The sequence below is a fragment of the Scyliorhinus torazame genome, chromosome 4 (assembly GCF_047496885.1).
Source record: "Scyliorhinus torazame isolate Kashiwa2021f chromosome 4, sScyTor2.1, whole genome shotgun sequence".
Taxonomy (NCBI): Eukaryota; Metazoa; Chordata; class Chondrichthyes; order Carcharhiniformes; family Scyliorhinidae; genus Scyliorhinus; species Scyliorhinus torazame.
In genome coordinates, this window is record NC_092710.1 from 211,174,639 (window position 1) to 211,194,673 (window position 20,035).

The 20,035-nt window shown below is 44.4% G+C and overlaps 1 protein-coding gene across 3 annotated transcripts in view; it reads left to right on the forward strand.

The window, feature by feature from the left end:
• The window catches only part of ptprk (protein tyrosine phosphatase receptor type K), an 877,717-nt gene that overhangs the window by 826,480 nt on the left and 31,202 nt on the right, over positions 1–20,035 (forward strand). For all 3 annotated transcript variants that reach the window (XM_072499228.1, XM_072499225.1, XM_072499226.1), the window contains one exon: positions 10,236–10,361. In XM_072499228.1, the coding sequence (XP_072355329.1) occupies positions 10,236–10,361 (126 nt within the window). The remainder of the gene's footprint in view (positions 1–10,235; positions 10,362–20,035) is intronic.

Genomic DNA, 20,035 nt, shown 5'->3' on the forward strand with positions numbered 1-20,035 from the left:
TCTCCGGGCCCAGGTGGACTACATCCTAGAGTTCTAAAGGAGATAGCTGAAGAAATAGTGGAGGCGTTAGTTATGATCTTTCAAAAGTCACTGGAGTCCGGGAAAGTCCCAGAGGATTGGAAAATCGCTGTTGTAACCCCCCTGTTCAAGAAGGGAACAAGGAAAAAGATGGAAAATTACAGGCCAATTAGCCTAACCTCGGTTGTTGGCAAGATTCTAGAATCCATTGTTAAGGATGAGATTTCTAAATTATTGGAAGTGCAGGGTCGGATTAGGACAAGTCAGCATGGATTTAGTAAGGGGAGGTCGTGCCTGACAAACCTGTTGGAGTTCTTTGAAGAGATAACAAATAGGTTAGACCAAGGAGAGCCAATGGATGCTATCTATCTTGACTTCCAAAAGGCCTTTGATAAGGTGCCTCACGGGAGACTGCTGAGTAAAATAAGGGCCCATGGTATTCGAGGCAAGGTACTAACATGGATTGACGATTGGCTGTCAGGCAGAAGGCAGAGAGTTGGGATAAAAGGTTCTTTTTCGGAATGGCAACCGGTGACGAGTGGTGTCCCGCAGGGTTCAGTGTTGGGGCCACAGCTGTTCTCTTTATATATTAACGATCTAGATGACGGGACTGGGGGCATTCTGGCTAAGTTTGCCGATGATACAAAGATAGGTGGAGGGGCAGGTAGTATGGAGGACGTGGGGAGGCTGCAGAAAGATTTAGACAGTTTAGGAGAGTGGTCCAAGAAATGGCTGATGAAATTCAACGTGGGCAAGTGCGAGGTCTTGCACTTTGGAAAAAAGAATAGAGGCATGGACTATTTTCTAAACGGTGACAAAATTCATAATGCTGAAGTGCAAAGGGACTTGGGAGTCCTAGTCCAGGATTCTCTAAAGGTAAACTTGCAGGTTGAGTCCGTAATTAAGAAAGCAAATGCAATGTTGTCATTCATCTCAAGAGGCTTGGAATATAAAAGCAGGGATGTACTTCTGAAGCTTTATAAAGCATTAGTTAGGCCCCATTTAGAATACTGTGAGCAATTTTGGGCCCCAAACCTCAGGAAGGACATACTGGCACTGGAGCGGGTCCAGCGGAGATTCACACGGATGATCCCAGGAATGGTAGGCCTAACATACGATGAACGTCTGAGGATCCTGGGATTATATTCATTGGAGTTTAGGAGGTTGAGGGGAGATCTAATAGAAACTTACAAGATAATGAATGGCTTAGATAGGGTGGATGTAGGGAAGTTGTTTCCATTAGCAGGGGAGACTAGGACTCAGGGGCACAGCCTTAGAATAAAAGGGAGTCACTTTAGAACAGAGATGAGGAGAAATTTCTTCAGCCAGAGAGTGGTGGGTCTGTGGAATTCATTGCCACTGAGGGCGGTGGAGGCCGGGACGTTGAGTGTCTTTAAGGCAGAAGTTGATAAATTCTTGATTTCTCGAGGAATTAAGGGCTATGGAGAGAGAGCGGGTAAATGGAGTTGAAATCAGCCATGATTGAATGGTGGAGTGGACTCGATGGGCCGAATGGCCTTACTTCCGCTCCTATGTCTTATGGTCTTATGGTGTAAGTACACCTGCAGTGCTGTTAGGGAGGGAGTTATAGGATTTTGTCCCAGCGACACTGAAGGAACGGCGATATATTTCCAAATCAGGATGGTGTTATGGGCAAGGCGTTTTCAGAACCCAAAAATGTATCATGGAGTTCAACCAACCTCTCCCTTTAATGCATTTGTTGCTTTTCCGAGCACGCGGCATTTTCCATAGGTGTGGGATTGCAATTATGGAAACGTGGGTTTTTAAACACAACTCTGTTTATTCCATGAACTCAACTTAACATCTTAAATAAACATTGGATCTCTTAACATCCCTTACTTCAAAGATAACTCAGAAAATATTGCAACAGTAAATAATTCCTTAAAATGTTCCTTCAAGGGCAGCACGGTGGCGCAGTGATAGCACTGCAGTCTCACGGCATCGAGGTTCCAGGTTCGATCCCGCCTCTGGGTCACTGTCCGTGTGGAGTTTGCACATTCTCCCCGTGCTTGCGTGGGTTTCGCCCCCACAACCCAAAGATGTGCAAGGCAGGTGGATTGAACATGCTAAATCGCCCTTTAATTGGAAAAAATGAATTGGGTACTCTCAATTTAGAAAAAATAAAATAAAAAATAACAATAAAAAATGTTCCTTCAAACTTCCAAGAGACTTAACACCTTTAAACACAATCACATCAGGTTAAAGGCTTTATTTTAAATCACCCAAATGATCCAGAGATAGTTTTTCATGGCAGATATCCAGTTCACTGCAAAACACAGACCCACACCCAGCTCTTTTCAAAACTTGCAGCTCTCTGGGAATACACAGACACACACACAGTTTTTAAACTGAAACTAAAAACCTGCAAAATGGCTGACCTGAGCTGAGCTCCACCCACTCTATGACATCACTGTTTTCTTAAAGGTACATTGCTTAAATATCCAGTTCTTAAAAGCACTCTCGCATGACAATGGTGAGTGACTTTGAGGGAACTTCTAGGTGGTGGGGTTCACAGGTATCTGCTGCTCTTGTCCTTCTAGTTCGTAGCGGTCATGGGTTTGAAAGATGCTGTCTATGGAACCTTGGTGAGTTACTGCAGTGCATCTTGTAGATGGTACACATGGCTGCCATCGATGGTGGAGGGTTTGAATGTTTGTGGAAGGGGGAGGAATCAAGCTTTGTCCTGGTTGGTGTCGAACGTCTTGAGTGTTGTTGAAACTGCACTCACCCTGGCAAGTGGAGAGTTTTCCATTACATTCCTGACTTGTGCCTTGTAGATGGTGGTCAGGCTTTGGGGGGGGTTCAGGTGGCTTACTCGCCGTCGGATTCCTAGCCTTTGACCTGCCCTGGTAGCCACAGTATTAATATGGCTAGTCCAATTCAGTTTCTGATGTTGATTATCAACTACCGGTTTGAGAGGCAGAAACATTCTTGCTTCATTTATGATAAAAATGTTCTTTGAACACACCATCAAAAATCAATCTTCACTGAACCATCCAAGCATCAAATGGATGTGCAAAATGTAATATTTATTTGCATTTTAATATCCAACATTTGTTTCACTTTGATTTTCGGGGAAATATTTATGCTGAAACACCATTATTTTGTCAATTGCACCTTCTTTGCATATGTTTCCAGAGGAGATGGTGTAGTGCAGTGTCTGCTCATAATGAAACTTTAATCTTCAAAGCCTGACTGCAAATTTCTAGCTCAGTATGTTTCTGTTTGTCCCCCGAGTAACTACTCATTCTGATGACTTTTGCAGAGCTTGAAATTGCTTTTGAGGTAATATTTACAATCAGGCTGTAAGACGGTTAACTCAGCTTATAGTAGAGCTTTGATTTGTTCTAAAATCTATCCATCTTGACCTACATTTAGTCTAATCAGCCAGCATGGCATTAACCATATACACCACAGGAACAACATGGCCACTGAGGTGGGCACGTGGCACAAGGAGGTGGGGGCACATCTTGTGTAAGGAAAGGATGGAAACATGTGTTCATGTGGAGTGGGCAAGTGGAGGTGTGTGTGTGTGGAGGGAGGGAGGATGGGGTGTGTGGAGGGAGGGAGGCTGGGGTGTGTGGAGGGAGGGAGGATGGGGTGTGTGGAGGGAGGGAGGATGGGGTGTGTGGAGGGAGGGAGGATGGGGTGTGTGGAGGGAGGGAGGATGGGGTGTGTGGAGGGAGGGAGGATGGGGTGTGTGGAGGGAGGGAGGATGGGGTGTGTGGAGGGAGGGAGGATGGGGTGTGTGGAGGGAGGGAGGATGGAGTGTGTGGAGGGAGGATGGGGTGTGTGGAGGGAGGGAGGATGGGGATGTGTGTGGAGGGAGGGAGGATGGGGATGTGTGTGGAGGGAGGGAGGATGGGGGTGTGTGGAGGGAGGGATGATGGGTGTGGAGGGAGGGAGGATGGAGGGTGTGGAGGGAGGGAGGATGGGGGGGTGGAGGGAGGGAGGATGGAGATGTGTGTGGAGGGAGGGAGGATGGGGATGTGTGTGGAGGGAGGGAGGATGGGGGTGTGGAGGGAGGGAGGATGGGGGGGTGGAGGGAGGGAGGATGGGGATGTGTGTGGAGGGAGGGAGGATGGGGATGTGTGTGGAGGGAGGGAGGATGGGGATGTGTGTGGAGGGAGGGAGGATGGGGATGTGTGTGGAGGGAGGGAGGATGGGGATGTGTGTGGAGGGAGGGAGGATGGGGATGTGTGTGGAGGGAGGGAGGATGGAGGGGGTGTGGAGGGAGGTAAGATGGGACATGTGTGGAGGAAGGGAGGGTGGGGTGTGTGGAGGAAGGGTGGGATGTATGGAGGGAGGGATGGTGGGGTGCGTGGAGGAAGGGAGGATGGGGTGTTGAGGGAGGGGACTTGTATGGAGAAAGGGAGGATAGGGGCGTGTGTGGAATGAGGATGGATGGGGTGTGGAGCGAGGGAGGATGGGGACACGTGTGTGTGTGTGTGTGTGTGTGTGTGTGTGTGGGGAGAGGGAGGATGGGGACACGTGTGTGGGGGGGGAGAGGGAGGAGGGGACACGTCTGTGTGTGTGTGATGGGGAAAGTGTGTGTGATGGGGGATCAGTGCACGTGTGCATGTAGAGAGAGGATGGGGAACAGTGCAACAGTAGGGACCCTGGTTGGGAGAGGTGGAGGTGAATTGGAAGCCTTGGGGACAGGGAAAGATGGACCACTGAGAAAACAGTTTAATTTAAAGATGCAGCAACCTAGAATGTTCCAAATATCTAAAAAAAAACCTGACTGCTCACAAGAATTTCGCCATCAAAATGTTCGTAACCAACCTGGCACAAAGGAAATTTTTAAGCAAGGGAAGAGAGTTGTGTTTTTGCTGACCTTTGGTTGACTTCAGAAGCTCTTAAACCACATCTGAGATTTGGCAATCTTGCTTCCAAATTGGTGCTAATTATAGAATTCCAAAATTTGATAAATGGGAGGTAATGGTTTTCCCGTAGTATTATTGCACTTTTCCTTTTTGAAGCTAGAGGTTCTGGATGTTCTCCTGGGCAGTTGCAATGTATCCTGTAGTTAGTCAGAATGTAGTCAGTGTTGTGGAGGAGTCAAATCAAGCCCACTTTCTGTCACCAAGCAAGAAGACTACTTTATCATGGATTGCGTCAAGTTCGACCCATCCAGGCAAGTAGTGAATATTCCATTGTAGTCCATTGTATTCAAGACTGGAGTTTAATAGAAGATGGAGGAAGTCTTGAGGAGTCAGGTGGTGACATAATATGTTCAACCACTGCCATGGTGTTGATATGATTTGTCCAGTTAAGCAGCAGGTAAACTAAGAACGTTACACCACAGGAACAGGACCTTCGGCCCACCAAGTCTGCACCAATCCAGATTCCTTATTTAGACCTACTACATAGTGCCATAACGATCTGTATCCCTCCATTTCCCGCCTGTTCTTGTGTCTATTAAGATACATCTTAAACGTTGCTTTCGTGCCTGTCTCCATCACCTCCACTGGCAACACATTCTAGGTATCCACCACCCTCTGTGTGAAAAACGTTCCCCGCACATCTCCCCTAAACTTTCCCCTTCTCACCTTAACCTATTATAATTGAGTCTTCCACCCTGGGAAAAAGATTCTGACTATTCACCCTGTCTATACCTCTTGTAATTTTGTAGACCTCGATCAGGTCTCCCGTCAGCCTCCGTCTTTCCAACGAAAACAATCCGAGTTTATTCAACTTCTCCTCACAGGTAACACCCTCCTGACCCGGCAACAGCAGACAGACTCTCGGCGATTGTGGCAAGGACTAAACAACACAACAGGCTACAAAGCGAAGCTGAGCAGTATCTCCAGCAGCAGAGCACCCCTCCCCGATGAACTGAATGCATTCTATGCTCGGTTCGAGCAGGTAACCAACAATCCGCTGTCGAGTGCCCCAGCAGTCCTTAACTCATCCATATCCACCTTCACAGCTTCCGAAGTCAGATCGGCCTTCCTGAAAGTGAACCCTCGGAATGTGACGGGCCCGGAGGGGAACCCTGGTCGCGCAATCAGAGCCTGCTTGGACCAGCTGGCAGAGGTGTTCGTGGACATCTTTAACCTGTCCCTACTCCACTCCGAAGTCCACACCTACTTCAAGAAGACCACCATCATACCGGTGCCAAAGAAGAACCAGGCAACATGCCTCAATGACTACTGTCCGGTGGCCCTGACTTCAGTCGTAATGAAGTGCTTCGAGAGGTTGGTCATGAAGCGCATCACCTCCATACTCTCGGAACTCCTTAATCCACTGCAATTCGCATATCGTCGCAACCGGACCACAGCAGACACCATTTCCCTGGCCCTACACTCATCCTTAGGGCATCTCGACAACAAGGACTCCTATATCAGACTCTATTTATTGACTACAGCTCCGCCTTCAACACCATAATCCCAGCCAAGTTCATTCCAAAGCTCCAAAACCTAGGACTTCGCTCCTCACTCTGCAACTGGATCCTCGATTTTCTGACCAACAGACCACAATCAGTAAGAATGAACAACAACACTTCCTGCACAATAGTCCTCAATACCGGGGCCCTGCAAGGCTGCGTACTTAGCCCTCAACTCTACTCCCTGTACACACACGACTGCGTGGCAAAATTTGGTTCCAACTCCATCTACAAGTTTGCTGACGGTACGACCATAGAACGCCGGATCTCGAATAACGACGAGTCAGAATACAGGAGGGAGAGAGAGACCCTAGTGGAGTGGTGCAGCGACAACAATCTCTCCCTCAATGCCAGCAAAACTAAAGAGCTGGTCATTGACTTCAGGGAGCAAAGTACTGTCCACACCCCTGTCACCATCTCCGAGGTGGAGATGGTTAGCAGTTTCAAATTCCTAGGGATGCACATCTCCAAAACTCTGTCCTGGTCCACCCACGTCGACACTACCACCAAGAAAGCACAACAATGCCTATACTTCCTCAGGAAACTAAGGAAATTCGGTATGTCCACATTATCTCTTACCAACTTTTACAGATGCACCATAGAAAGCATTCTATCTGGCTGCATCACAGCCTGGTATGGCAACTGCTCGGCCCAGGACCGCAAGAAACTTCAGAGAGTCATAAATACCGCCCAGTCCATCACACGAACCTGCCTCCCATCCATTGACCCAATCTACACCTCCCGCTGCCTGGGGAAAGCGGGCAGTATAATCAAAGATCCCTCCCACCCGGCTTACTCACTCTTCCAACTTCTTACACCGGGCAGGAGATACAGAAGTCTGAGAACACGCACGAACAGACTCAGAAACAGCTTCTTCCCCGCTATTACCAGACTCCTAAATGACCCTCTTATGGACTGACCTCATTAACACTACACCCCTGTATGCTTCATCCGATGCCGGTGCTTATGTAGTTACAGTGTATGCCTTGTGTTGCCCTATTATGGATTTTCTTTTATTTCCTTTTCTTCCCATGTACTTTATGACCTGGTGAGCTGCTCGCAGAAAAATACTTTTCACTGTACCGCAGAACACGTGACAATAAACCAATCCAATCCAATCCTGGTAAACCTTCTTTGCACTCTCTCCAAAGCATCCAGGTCCCTCTGGTAGTGTGGCAACCAGAACAGCACGCAGTACTCCAAATGTAGCCTGACTAAAGTTTTATACAACTGTAACATTACCTGCCAACTCTTGTACTCAATGCCCTGGTCGATGAAGGCAAGCATGCCGTATGCCATAGGGGATGGTTTAGCACAGCGGGCTAAACAGCTGGCTTGTAATGCAGAACAAGGCAGCAGTGCGGGTTCAATTCCCGTACCAGCCTCCCTGAACAGGCGCCGGAATGTGGCGACTATGGGCTTTTCACAGTAACTTCATTGAAGCCTACTTGTGACAATAAGTGATTATTATTAATATTATATGCCTTCTTGACCACCTTACCCATATGCATTTCCCCTTGCATAGAATTATGGACCTGAACACCCAGATCCCTCTGTATGTCAATGCTCCTCAGGGTTCTGCCATTTCCTGTATAATTCACACCTGAATGTGATCTTCCAAAATGCATCACCTCACATTTGTCGGGATTCAATTCCTTTTGCCATTTCTCTGCCGAACTTTCCAATCTATCTATATTGTGCTGTATTCTCTGACAGTCCTCTTCACTGTCCTCAACTCCAACTATCTCAGTGTCATCTGCAAACTTGCTAATCAGACCATCTACATTTTCCTCCAGATCATTTACACATATATATTACAAACAACGGTGGTCCCAGCACTGATCCCTGTGAACACCACTAGTTACAGATCTCCAATCCGAAAAACTCCCTTCTACTGTTTCCCTCTGTCTCCTGCTTCCATGCCAATTTTCTATCCATCTAGCTAGCACACCCCAAATCCCATGTGACTTTATCTTTTGTACCAGTCTGCCATGAGGTACTTTGTCAAACGCCTTACTAAAGTCCATGTAGACGACATCCACGGCCTGTCCCTCATCAATTCATTTTGTCACCTCCTCAAAAAACTCCATCACGTTGGTAAGACATGACCTTCCCCGCACAAAACCATGTTGCCTATCAATAACAAATCCATTTGCTTCCAAATATGAATAAATCCTGTCCCTCAGTATTTTCTCCAATAACTTCCCCACCACTGACATCAGGCTCAACGGCCTATAGTTACCCGGATTATCCCTGCTTCCCTTCTTAAACAAAGGGACAACATTGGCTATTCCCCAGTCCTCTGGAGCCTCGCCTGTGGTCAAAGATGATGCAAAGATATCTGTTAATGCCCCAATTATTTCCTCTCTTGCTTACCACAGTAACCTGGGATATATCCCATCCTGTCAAGGGACCTGTCTACCTTAATGCGTTTTAAGATATCCAACACTTCCTCCTTCATTATGCTGACATGTCCTAGAGTATTCATACACCACTCCCTAGCCTCAACATCCATCATTCCTCGCTCCTTGGTGAATACCAATGCAAAGTACTCATTAAGGATCTCACCCACTTCCTCTGACTCCCTCCTTTGTCGTTGAGTGAGCCTGCTCTTTCCCGAGCTACCCTCTTGTTCCTTATATATGTATAAAAGACCTTGGGATTTTCCGTGACCCTGCTTGCCAATGACATTTCATGGTCTCTTAGGCCTCCTAACTTCCAGTTTGAGTTTGTTCCTACTTTCCCTATATTCTTAAAAACTGTGGGCAGCACGGTGGCGCAGTGGTTAGCACTGCTGCCTCACGGTGCCGAAGTCCCAGGTTCGATCCCGGCTCTGGATCACTGTCCGTGTGCACATTCTCCCCGTGTCTGTGTGGGTCTCACCCCCACAACCCAAAGATGTGCAGGGTGGGCAGATTGGCCACGCTAAATTGCCCCTTATTTGGAAAAAATGAATTGGGTACTCTAAATTCATTTTTTAAAAAACATTTGTCTGTTTTTAGTTGCCTCGACCTTATGTATGCTTTTTTCTTTTTGACTCGTCTCACAATTTCCCCTGTTTTCCATGGTTCCCTAATCCTGCCATTTCTGTTCTTAATTTTCTCGGGGACATGCCTGTCCTGCACTCTAATCAACTGGTGTTTAAAAGGCTCCCACATATCAAATGTGGATTTACCTCAAACAGCCACTCCCAATCCACATTATGCAGTTCTTGCTGAATTCTGTTGTAGTTTGCTTTCTCCCAATTTAGCACCCTCACTTGAGGACCACTCTTGTCCTTATCCAAGAGTATTCGAAAACTTACCGAATTATGATCGTTTGAGACCCATTGGTGAAGAACAGTGATGACAATATCATGGGAGATCAGGGAATTAAGTTCGGCAGTTTCATGTGAAAGCTGTTTATTGGCTGTCATTTATATGACACACTACTTTGGCTAGTTTTGAATGCTGTCCAATTCTTGCTGTTGGCTGGTTCATCATCAGCCCTGAATGGGATAGTATATTATCTCCTCTTGATAATTCTGCACAGCAGAATTTGTCAGGGTAATCATACAAAGAACACATTATTTTTATGCAGCAATTGTACAAAAATTGATTTTGTGCTTTTTATGATTATAGCATTCAGCAAATGGGGCCCTCATAAAATATACCTGAAATGATATTTTAAAAATCCCTCCTCATAACAAATAGTAAAGTTGACAAATAGTTTTATAGACCCACTGTACATAACTGCTTTTATCACTGTGCTGATATGTTACGTTGCTGCTCATTTGACCATGAAGTACAAATTTTTTTTTTTAAATTAGGGATGCCCACAATACTGGCCAGAAGAGGGGACACTTCGATATGGGCCAATCCAAGTTGAATGCATTTCTTGTTCAATGGATTGTGATTTCGTAAGTCGAATCTTCAGGATATGCAATCTTACGAGAGTAAGTGTTCTTACACCAGATTTTATTTAAATGAAATTGTTTTGTACTAATTTTTATTTGAGCTTCATTTATTTGAATTTCTGGCATTCTCACCTTCCCTTAACTTCATTTCAACAGACTTCAATCAAAATGGGAGTATCGTGGGCAAGAATAACGTTTACCTGCACAGATAAACTTGTTACCTTGATTTGAAAATGGTAGTTTAGCTATGAACTTTTTTTTTTAAAATGTTTAAAAACCGAACTAATGCTGGAAAGGTTTATTTGAAGATAAGCAGGTGGAATGCATCACCCTGTCTTTACAATTAGATGCATCCTTAATCAAGATTTGCATTTCATTCCAGCTTACATTTGCTTCTCTGTGGAATGTCTGCTATTGATAAATTGACGATTTATAAATGATAATGCAAGTTTGCCTCATTGGATTGAACAAAGCCACCCACCATTTTTTACAGATGCTGTAAAGTATCTGACAACTTCCAAACATGATAATGTATGACAGAAGGAATTGTGCAGGATTTGCTGTCTAGTTTTTAAAACAAATTTCACATATTCTTGTTGTAACGCTATCTTTCCTTGGATCCCAGCGTAGCATTATATTGATGGACAGGTGTACCAGTTTAAAAAAAATACAATTTGTTCATTTAGTGTAAATTGGAATGCACATTTTTAATGCAGCTTAGCAATTTAACCTTTAAATTATTTACAGAACAATTAACTTCTTATCAATCAGGCGTGCATATTTCATTTGACAGATTTGGCCTATTTTTAATAAAAATTCTAACCACTATATTAATTTAAAGTTTTAAATGTACATGGTTACAATGTACATGTTGGTGGAGCAATCAAAATGACAAAGGATTGCACTGGTAATGTGGGTTAGTGATGATAATGTGTGGTTTTGTTCCTACACTGTATCTACTATATTCTGGGTACCAATTGTGGGGAGGCGGTGGCGTAGTGGTATTGTCACTGGACTAGTAATTCAGAGACCCAGGATAATGCTCTAGGGTCCAAGGTTTGAATCCTATCATGGCAGATGGTGAAATTTGAATTCAATAAAAATCAGGAATTAAAAGCCAAATGATGGCCATGAAATCATTGCAGATTGTCATAAAAACCCATCTGGTTCACTAATGTCCTTCAGTGAAGGAAATCTGCATCCTTACCCGATCTGGCCTATATGTGACTCCAGACCCACATAGCGATGCGGTTGACACTTAGCCCCCACCCAGCAAGCCACTCAGTTCAAGGGCAATTAGGGACGGGCTACAAATGCTGGCCCAACCAGCGATGCCCACATCCCAAGAACAGATTTTTAAAAAATTGTCACTGGCCATGAGCTTCCCTCTTGTGCATGAGAAATTCAGAGTGCCAGCCTTGTACATTTCTGGATACCTGTAGAGTTACATTGGCAGAGGTGGCTATGTGGCCTATTCTTTTTGTTCGGCAAAGCAATAGTTTGGGGAGTTGTCAAACGTACAAAATTCTGCATCATATTCTCTTCTGAAAAGATAGAGAATCATAAAACCTTACAATCAGAATTAAATGTATTTTCTAACAAGTTTTTTCATTCTTTATGATTGTTGGGCAGGAGAACAGAAACTTGCATAATAGAAACTATTTTAAAGCAATGTTATCGATTGAGAAGGTGGGAATATGTCAATTAATATGAATTAAATTCTATCACAGAATACTTCTCTATAACCAATTATTTTTAAGATTGTACCCAGTCCACAGGTCATGCAAATACCCGATTGCATGGACTGTGCAATGAAGTGAATATAACATTTTGGCAACAAAATATTTGACACGTTTGAACATTTTTGCAGTAATTGGAACTTATTTTGGTTACTTCTCATTGTTCTTCTTTCCACCCCTCCTCCCCACTTCATGTCAGGGTTTCAGCCCACCACCTCATTCTATGGAATTATTTAATGTTACTATCGATCCTGCTCTGGGATCCTACTCACTCTGCTGCATTCGGGCCCTCTGGGATATTAGTTTTGTGTTCATCCATTCACAGGCATTGTTTGTTCCCGTTGCCAACCCTTCTCTGTTCTATCCACAATTCTTGTTGGCAAGTTGCAACCCAAAGCTTCAATTACTAGCCCTTTTTAAATTTAAGTTCATTATGTGGGTGATACTAGCAAGACTATATTTATTGCCCTTCCCTAGTTGTGCGTTGATGTTGATGATGGGCACGTTTCCATGAACTGCTTAGTGAAGGTGCAATGTCCTCAAATGGCCGTACTTTCCTTGAAATTCATTCCACACAATTAATTAAATTGTCTGTTCCTCAGTAAGTAGCATTTCGTAATTTCTGTGTGACTATGGTGAAGTTATTTTATAATTTCATCAAGATGAATCAAATTCACTTCACTCAATGGAATCAAGCAAATTAATTTCATGATATTTGGCTCGGTGAATTGAACTCATCAAGTTAATTTTACAATTTACTTCCCAGTGAAAGACATCCAGATAATTAATTTTATTATGTGTAATTCATTGAGTTGAATCCAGTGAATTAATTTCATAGTGTAGCTAACTCAAATCAGACAATTTCACTTTTGTTTTGGTGAACGAGCCAGTAAATTGACGTAATCATGTTGAACTAGTGGAATCCATACAACTATAATGTGTATTTCCAACAATTTCTGTTTTGATTTTGGTCACATATTTAGATTGCATTCTCTCTAATTAATAAATGTATTCAAATTGAACATCACAATAACATAATAGAACACATTAATGTAACGTAAGCACTCCAAAAAAGAATTACCATACACAATATAGCAATGCAGAATTCTACTAAAAGGTGGAAGACTTGAAGGCTGTTTGGAAGTCCTGTGATTGACTTTTAATATGTTTGGCTTTTAATTTAGTTTATCTTTATAAAAGTGGAAAGTGATTATTTTCAGTACCTATCTTGAAGTTTTAAGTTGAGGTGGCATGCAAAATTGGGCAACAATATTTTTGGTCAGATATAAGAAAATTAATTGTTTATCAGATTAAATGAAAGCTGGCACTATGTTGGACACTCAATACACTGTGCTGGTTTCATTTATTTTACAAGTGCCTCACTAAAGCAAATAATAAGGGAGAAGAAATGTAACAACAAAAATGAGAAGGTTCATTGAAGTAACAAAGAAAATGAGAAAAAAGACACTTAATTTTTTTTAAAGTAATTGATTTGAAAAATTGGTATAGCAGGAGTAAATTGGAGGCTGAAACTATTTTAGACCATAATGGCAAGTCAAGGTAAAATGCTTAGAAGCAGACGAGTTGGATCTGAAATTTAACTTTTACTCTATTGAAGCAGGGAATGAATAAGTTCTTTTTGTATGAAAAATGAGAGTGTAAAACATAGCACTCTCAATGGAATGGAAAGAAACGAAAAAGAAAATAAGCCATTGATACATGTGAGCCATTGGGATGTAAGATTCTTGATGGACACAATCATTCTTTATTGATTATGGAAGTCCTAAATCCCAAGCCTGCTCCCGTGGATTTTTTTTCAAAAGCAAAATGCGGACGCTAAAAATCTGAAATAAAAACAGATAATACCGTAAAAGCTCACCATGCATATCTTTCACGCTTTGTCAAGATGGATATCAAAGTGCAGAGACCATTTTTCCAGATTTCCAACACTTGACTTTCACTTGAGGGTGATTAACATTGATCACAAGTCAGTTTTTTTTAAAAAAGGAAGTGGTTGGAAATGCTGTAATTTTGGAACACAGTGGCTGAATTTCAGATTATTGTAATTTTAAGGCACCTAATGCCCAAATAACAACATCACGAAGAAGTAAAGAGGTGAAGATGAATATACGTTTTATATACAAATAACATCAACTCAATAGTGGAAGCCTTTTGTTCTGTTGCCTATTATTTGATTGCAGTTTAAATCTACGTTATATGATTCAAGTGTATGTAGGTGTACTGCTTATCCATTCAAATGTGTGACAGCCACTGTTTGATTCACGCAAAGTTGGTTCATCTCAGCCGGGATAAGGGTTTGGGGCGCAAACATTTGTCGGGACAGAGATGTGAAAACATGATCAGTGACAAGTGAAGGCTCCCAGAATAGTGTCCTGCTCGGTGTCTGAAATGTCACTTGCCACCTGTTAATGGATTCAATTCCAGATAATTTAGAAAATCGAGGGGTAATGTTAACCCAATCCACCCAGCAGAAAACTGAGCCTTTTACACCATGCAGGGTTTTAGTTTCCATTCACTGTCCTAGCTGGGTGGGTTCGTGTAAAGTCATCCTCCTGCAACTAGTCAGATTTTCTTCAGTTTTTACTTGATTAACTGATCTATTTTGAATTGTAGCAATTGAAATATAAACATTTTTTTCAGAAATGTTTTAAAAGTGTTTTAACATGTTCTACAAATTTAACAAACACACAATCAAATATCTTATAAAATGAGAACAAGAGAAACAAAACAGAAATTAAATCAGTATACCTCCGCCCCCCCCAACAGCTAACATTGACCAACTCTCTGAAATACAATATGAACGACCGCCATCTCTGATAGAACCCCTCACTGTGTAGTTGTCCTTCTCGAGGTGCAAAAACTCCATCAAATTCCCTAGCCACGCCAAATGCACTTGACAGCGTTGTCAACCTCCAGCCCAACAGAATCCTCCTCCGTGCCACCAACAAGGAGAAGGCCAAGACCCAAGACATCTGCCCGCACTCCCATCCGCAGCTCCGGCACATCCAAAACCCCAAAGATAGCCACCAGTGGGCAGGGTTCTAGCTCAATATTTAGGATCACCGGCATGGTATCAAAAATGGACTTCCAGAAACCCACTAGCTTAGAACAGGACCAGAACATATGTGTGTGGTGCTGAATCCTTGAACAACGCTCGCACCTATCCGCCATCCCCTCAAAAAAATGCTTCATCCTCTCCTTCATCAGGTGCACCCGAAGCACTACCTTTAACTCAGTAATGCTCAGTCTCACACACGAAGATGTAGCATTCACTCTCTGTAGCAACTCACTCCACACCCCTCCTCTAGTAGGGGCCTCAGTTCCTTCATCCATTTCAGTTACACCCCTTCACATAGCTCTTCCCCCGCTATCCATGCATACATGCCGGACCTACTGGCCTCCAACACTGCACAGGAGAGAATTTGCTCCAATAAGGCTGCACCACCAGAAATGCCAACATGTCCATGTCCACCAGTCCAAACTTTTCCTCCAAGCTGGCAAGCCGCCGCACCAAAAATAAATATCCCACTCTCTCCAACCCTCTCCCTCCACGTGCAAAATGAGGCATCCAGACTTGCTGGATGGTTAGCACAAATAGTAGCCAGCCTTGAAGCTGCCCCCAACTTGAAATGCTGGCGGAGTTGCTTCCATATTTGTAACGTGGCCAAACATCACTGGATTCATTGAGTACTTTGACGGTGCCAACAGAAGTGGCGCCGTTGCCAGTGTCCCCAAACTTGTTCTCCTACATGACTCCGACTCCATCTGAACCCAGAGAGGCCCCGGGTCCCCACACCACTCCAGCACCTTATCTGCGTTAGCTACATCTCCCTCAGAAGCAAACCCACCCCCTCCAAACTCCTTGGGGCCTTAGCCACTCAAATAAAACTGGAAATAGGCCGCTCGACCTTTCGGACAAACTACTTAGGCAGAAACACCGGGAGACAAGTAAATAAAAATAAAAATCGCAGCAATTGTTTATCTTAACCAATAGGACTCAGCCCACCAACGATTGCGGGAGACTATCCCACCTCTGCAAGTCCACCTTAACTCTACCCACTAGGCTAGTCCAATCTTCGAAGCTGCCCCTAAACCTCTGCCACCTAGACCCCTAGATATCAAAAACTAGTCTCCGCCAACCGAAATGGCAATCCCCCAATCTGGCTCCCCATCCTGAAGCGCCCATCGCAAAATATTCACTCTTTCCTATGTTCAATTTGAACCTGCGAAGGCACTAAAGCCCTGCAAAATACCCATAATATTTCCCATGGATGGCCCCAGGTTCCGAACATACTGCAATAAATCGTCAGCATATAAAGACACTTGGTGCTCCTTCCCACCTAATGATCCCACACCACCCATTAGAGACACTCAGTGCAATAGCCAACAGCTCCATTGCCAACACAATCAACAAGGGAGACATCGGACACCTCTGCCTCGTATCCCAATACAATTGAAAGGGTCCAGAGCTCATGATGCTGGTGCAAACACTAGCGAACGGCGTCGCATAAAGCAACCCACCCATGACACAAACCGAGGACCAAACCCAAACTTCAGCACCGTGGAACGGTACCCCCACTGCACCTGGCCAAACGCCTTCTCCGCATCCAACAAAACAATTACTGACCTGGGCACAGAGGTAAGCACCACATTCAGCAACCAAAGCACATTCGGTGACGACCTCTGCCCCGTCAGGAACCCTGTATGATCCTCCCCCACTATCTCTGGGAGGCAAGATTCCAACCTCAATGCCAACACCTTGGCCAACAACTTGGCATCCATGTTTAACAGGGAGATCGGACGATACGACCCACACTCTGTGGGGTCCTTATCCTTCTTAAGGAATAGCAATCTGGACCCCTACCCCATTGTCCCCAGAAGGGCACACTGCACAAAGGAGTCCCTGAACATGCCCAACAATAACAGACCCAACTGAACTGAAAATTTCTTATAAAATTCCACCGGGAACCCATCCGGTCCCAGTGCCTTCCCTCCCTGCATCTGGTTTAACGCTCCCTGAATCTCCTCCAGAGACAATGGCTCTTCCTGCAGCTCCTCCCCTACCTTGAGAAACTCCAGACCACCCCAGAAACCCTGCCATCCCTCGTTCATCCCCTGGTGGCCCCGATAATCGCCCGCCTAAATTGCCACCCTGCTCTATCCGTGAACAACCAGTCAAACTATATTTTGGCTACATGCCAAAAACTCCAGAGCTGGATTTCCCATATACCTACTGTCCACCAGACTCTCAACGACCAGTCTCTGTCGCTCCTCCCTTGCCGCTGCATCCACATGTGTTTTAAACACAATAATCTCTCGCTGATCACCACCTTCCATGCCTCCCACAAAGTAAACACATTTTATAATATAAACATATTTCAATTACATATATCACCAATTCCTTAACACTTCCCAATAATTGTTATCTTTATTTCTGTTTACTACTGCAATTAACTGTACAATCTTCAATAAATCATAGTGATTTGCAAAAGAAGTAAATGTGATGTGAGGAAAATACTATTCACACAAAGTAGTTTGGGTCTGGAATGCACTAAGGCAGGCGAAAGAGGCAGGTTCAATCGAGGCATTCAAGGAGGCATTTGACGATTATTTGAACAGAAACAACATGCAAGGGAAAAGGTAGTCGCAATGCTCATTTGGAGAACTAGTGCTTACAGGATGGGCTGAATGGCCTCCCTCTGCGCCTTAACAATTCTATGATTCTGAGATCTTATGAAGGATCCGAAGCAGCAAATAATTCAGGCAGAGATCAAAGTTTGTGCGTGTCTATTTTAGTGCACCCTGCTCTAACCACAGTCCAACAGAGGCAGCACGGTAGCACAGTGGTTAGCACTGTTCCTTCACAGCACCAGGGCCCCAGGTTTGCTTCCCGGCTTGGGTTACTGTCTGTGCGGAGACTGCACGTTCTCTCTGTGTATGCGTGCGTTTCCTCCGGGTGCTCCAGTTTCCACCCACAAACCCTGAAAGGCATGCTGTTCAGTAATTTGGACATTCTGAGTTCTTCCTCCGTGTACCCAAACAGGTGCCGGAATGTGATGACTAGGGGTTTTTCCACAGTAACTTCATTGCAGTGTTAATGTAAGCCTACTCATGACAATAAAAATTATTATTATTAACATCCTTTCTTCCGCCTGGTTGGTAAGTTGTAGCTTCTTGAGTATATAGTCTATGTCAAAAGTTAGTTTCAACGGGGACAGGCATGAACATGTTGAGGATGAGAAACAATGCTGCACTATAATTCATTCATATTTAATGAGCATGTTTTTGCAATGTATTGCATTATGTGAAATATTGTATTTTATTTAAGATGTCTACTAAGTCTTCATGGGTCATAAATTTCAAATGAAATGTACGTAACATAGAACTGATGATTACAGCTTCATACAACAATATATCTCATCACTTCCGGTGGCAACCATGATCTGATCGATCGCATACAAGGTGGTTCCTGCCTGAAGGTGTTGGTTTTGGCCCTTTCTACCCATTTAACGGGTGACCTTTGTGGATTAAGTTTGAAGAGAGAGGAGGGTGGTGATTTCTTCCCCAGAGTGGAATGTTGGCGGGGTATCAGATCTGGCAAATGTCATTCAGAGTCCTAGCTCAGGAGTTGGAGGATGGTTGTGGCACAGCATCATTGGAAAAAATTGTGGAGGGGGAAGGATCATCGTCATCTGCCACATTGCCTGTGGAGCAGCTGATGGACTTTATTAAGGGGGACTTTCGGCAACAGCGAAAGGAGATGCAGCGAGACTGGTCTAGTGTGATTGAGGGAGCAATAGCCCCTCTTCGCAGGACTTTGGATCATGTGGAGAAGCACTTGGAATTGCAAGATGCCATGATCCAAGAGGTGGAAAGGGCGGTGTCGGACCATAGTGACTGGATTGTTTCATTGGAGTTGGAGATGGCGATGCTGGGGGAGGCCTGTAAAGTGCTGCGTGCGAGGGTGGACGACCAGGCGAAGCCCAGTCACCTGCTAGCCGACCAGCTGAGGCTGAGGGTGTGGTGATGAAACTGGCAAAAAATAAATGAGGCTGAATAGATCTGAGCCTAGGGGGGAGGATGCAGATATGGGCCGTTTTTTGGATTGGTTGGTATTTTTGGAGGTGGAAGAGAAGAAGCAACAGGCACTGGAGGCGCCATTGGGACTGCAGGAGATAATGGGAGTGTGTGGGGTTGGTGCAATCGGGGAAGGTGCCGGGGCCAGGTGGCTTTCTGGGTGAATTTTATAAGCTCGTTTTGGTGGAGTTGGCATCTCATCTTTTGAGTATGTTTAATGAATCGTAGGCAAGCGGGGATTTGCCGGTGATGCTGGCACAGGCTTCTATTTCTTTGATCCTAGATAAGGATCCAAAAGAGTATTTTGGTCCTATAGGACCATCTCATTGTTAAATACGGCTGTGAAGGCAATGGCCAAACTGTTGGCGAGGCGGCTGGAGGGCTGTGTTCCAGATGAGGTCTCGGAGGATCAGACAGATTTTGTTCAGTTGTCAAGTAATGTCAGGAGATGGTTAAATGTGATGATGACCCTGTCATGGAGTTGTGTACTGGGGGTGATCATATCAATGGATGCAGAGAAGGCCTTTGATGTGGTTGAGTGGAGGTACTTGTTTGAGATTCTTAGGAGGTTTGGATTTGAGCCAACATTCATTACATGGGTACGATTGTTATATGCATCCCCATGGCAAGTATGAGGATGAATGGGATGAATTTGGGGAGGAGGTTTGGATTTGAGCCAACATTCATTACATGGGTACGATTGTTATATGCATCCCCACGGCAAGTATGAGGATGAATGGGATGAATTCGGGGTATTTTAGGTTGCATCGGGGGACAAGGCAAGGATGCCCATTGTCTCCATTGTTGTTCACATTGGCTATTGAGTCTTTGGTGATTGCGCTCCGAACCTCAAATGAGAGGCAGGGGATTATGAGG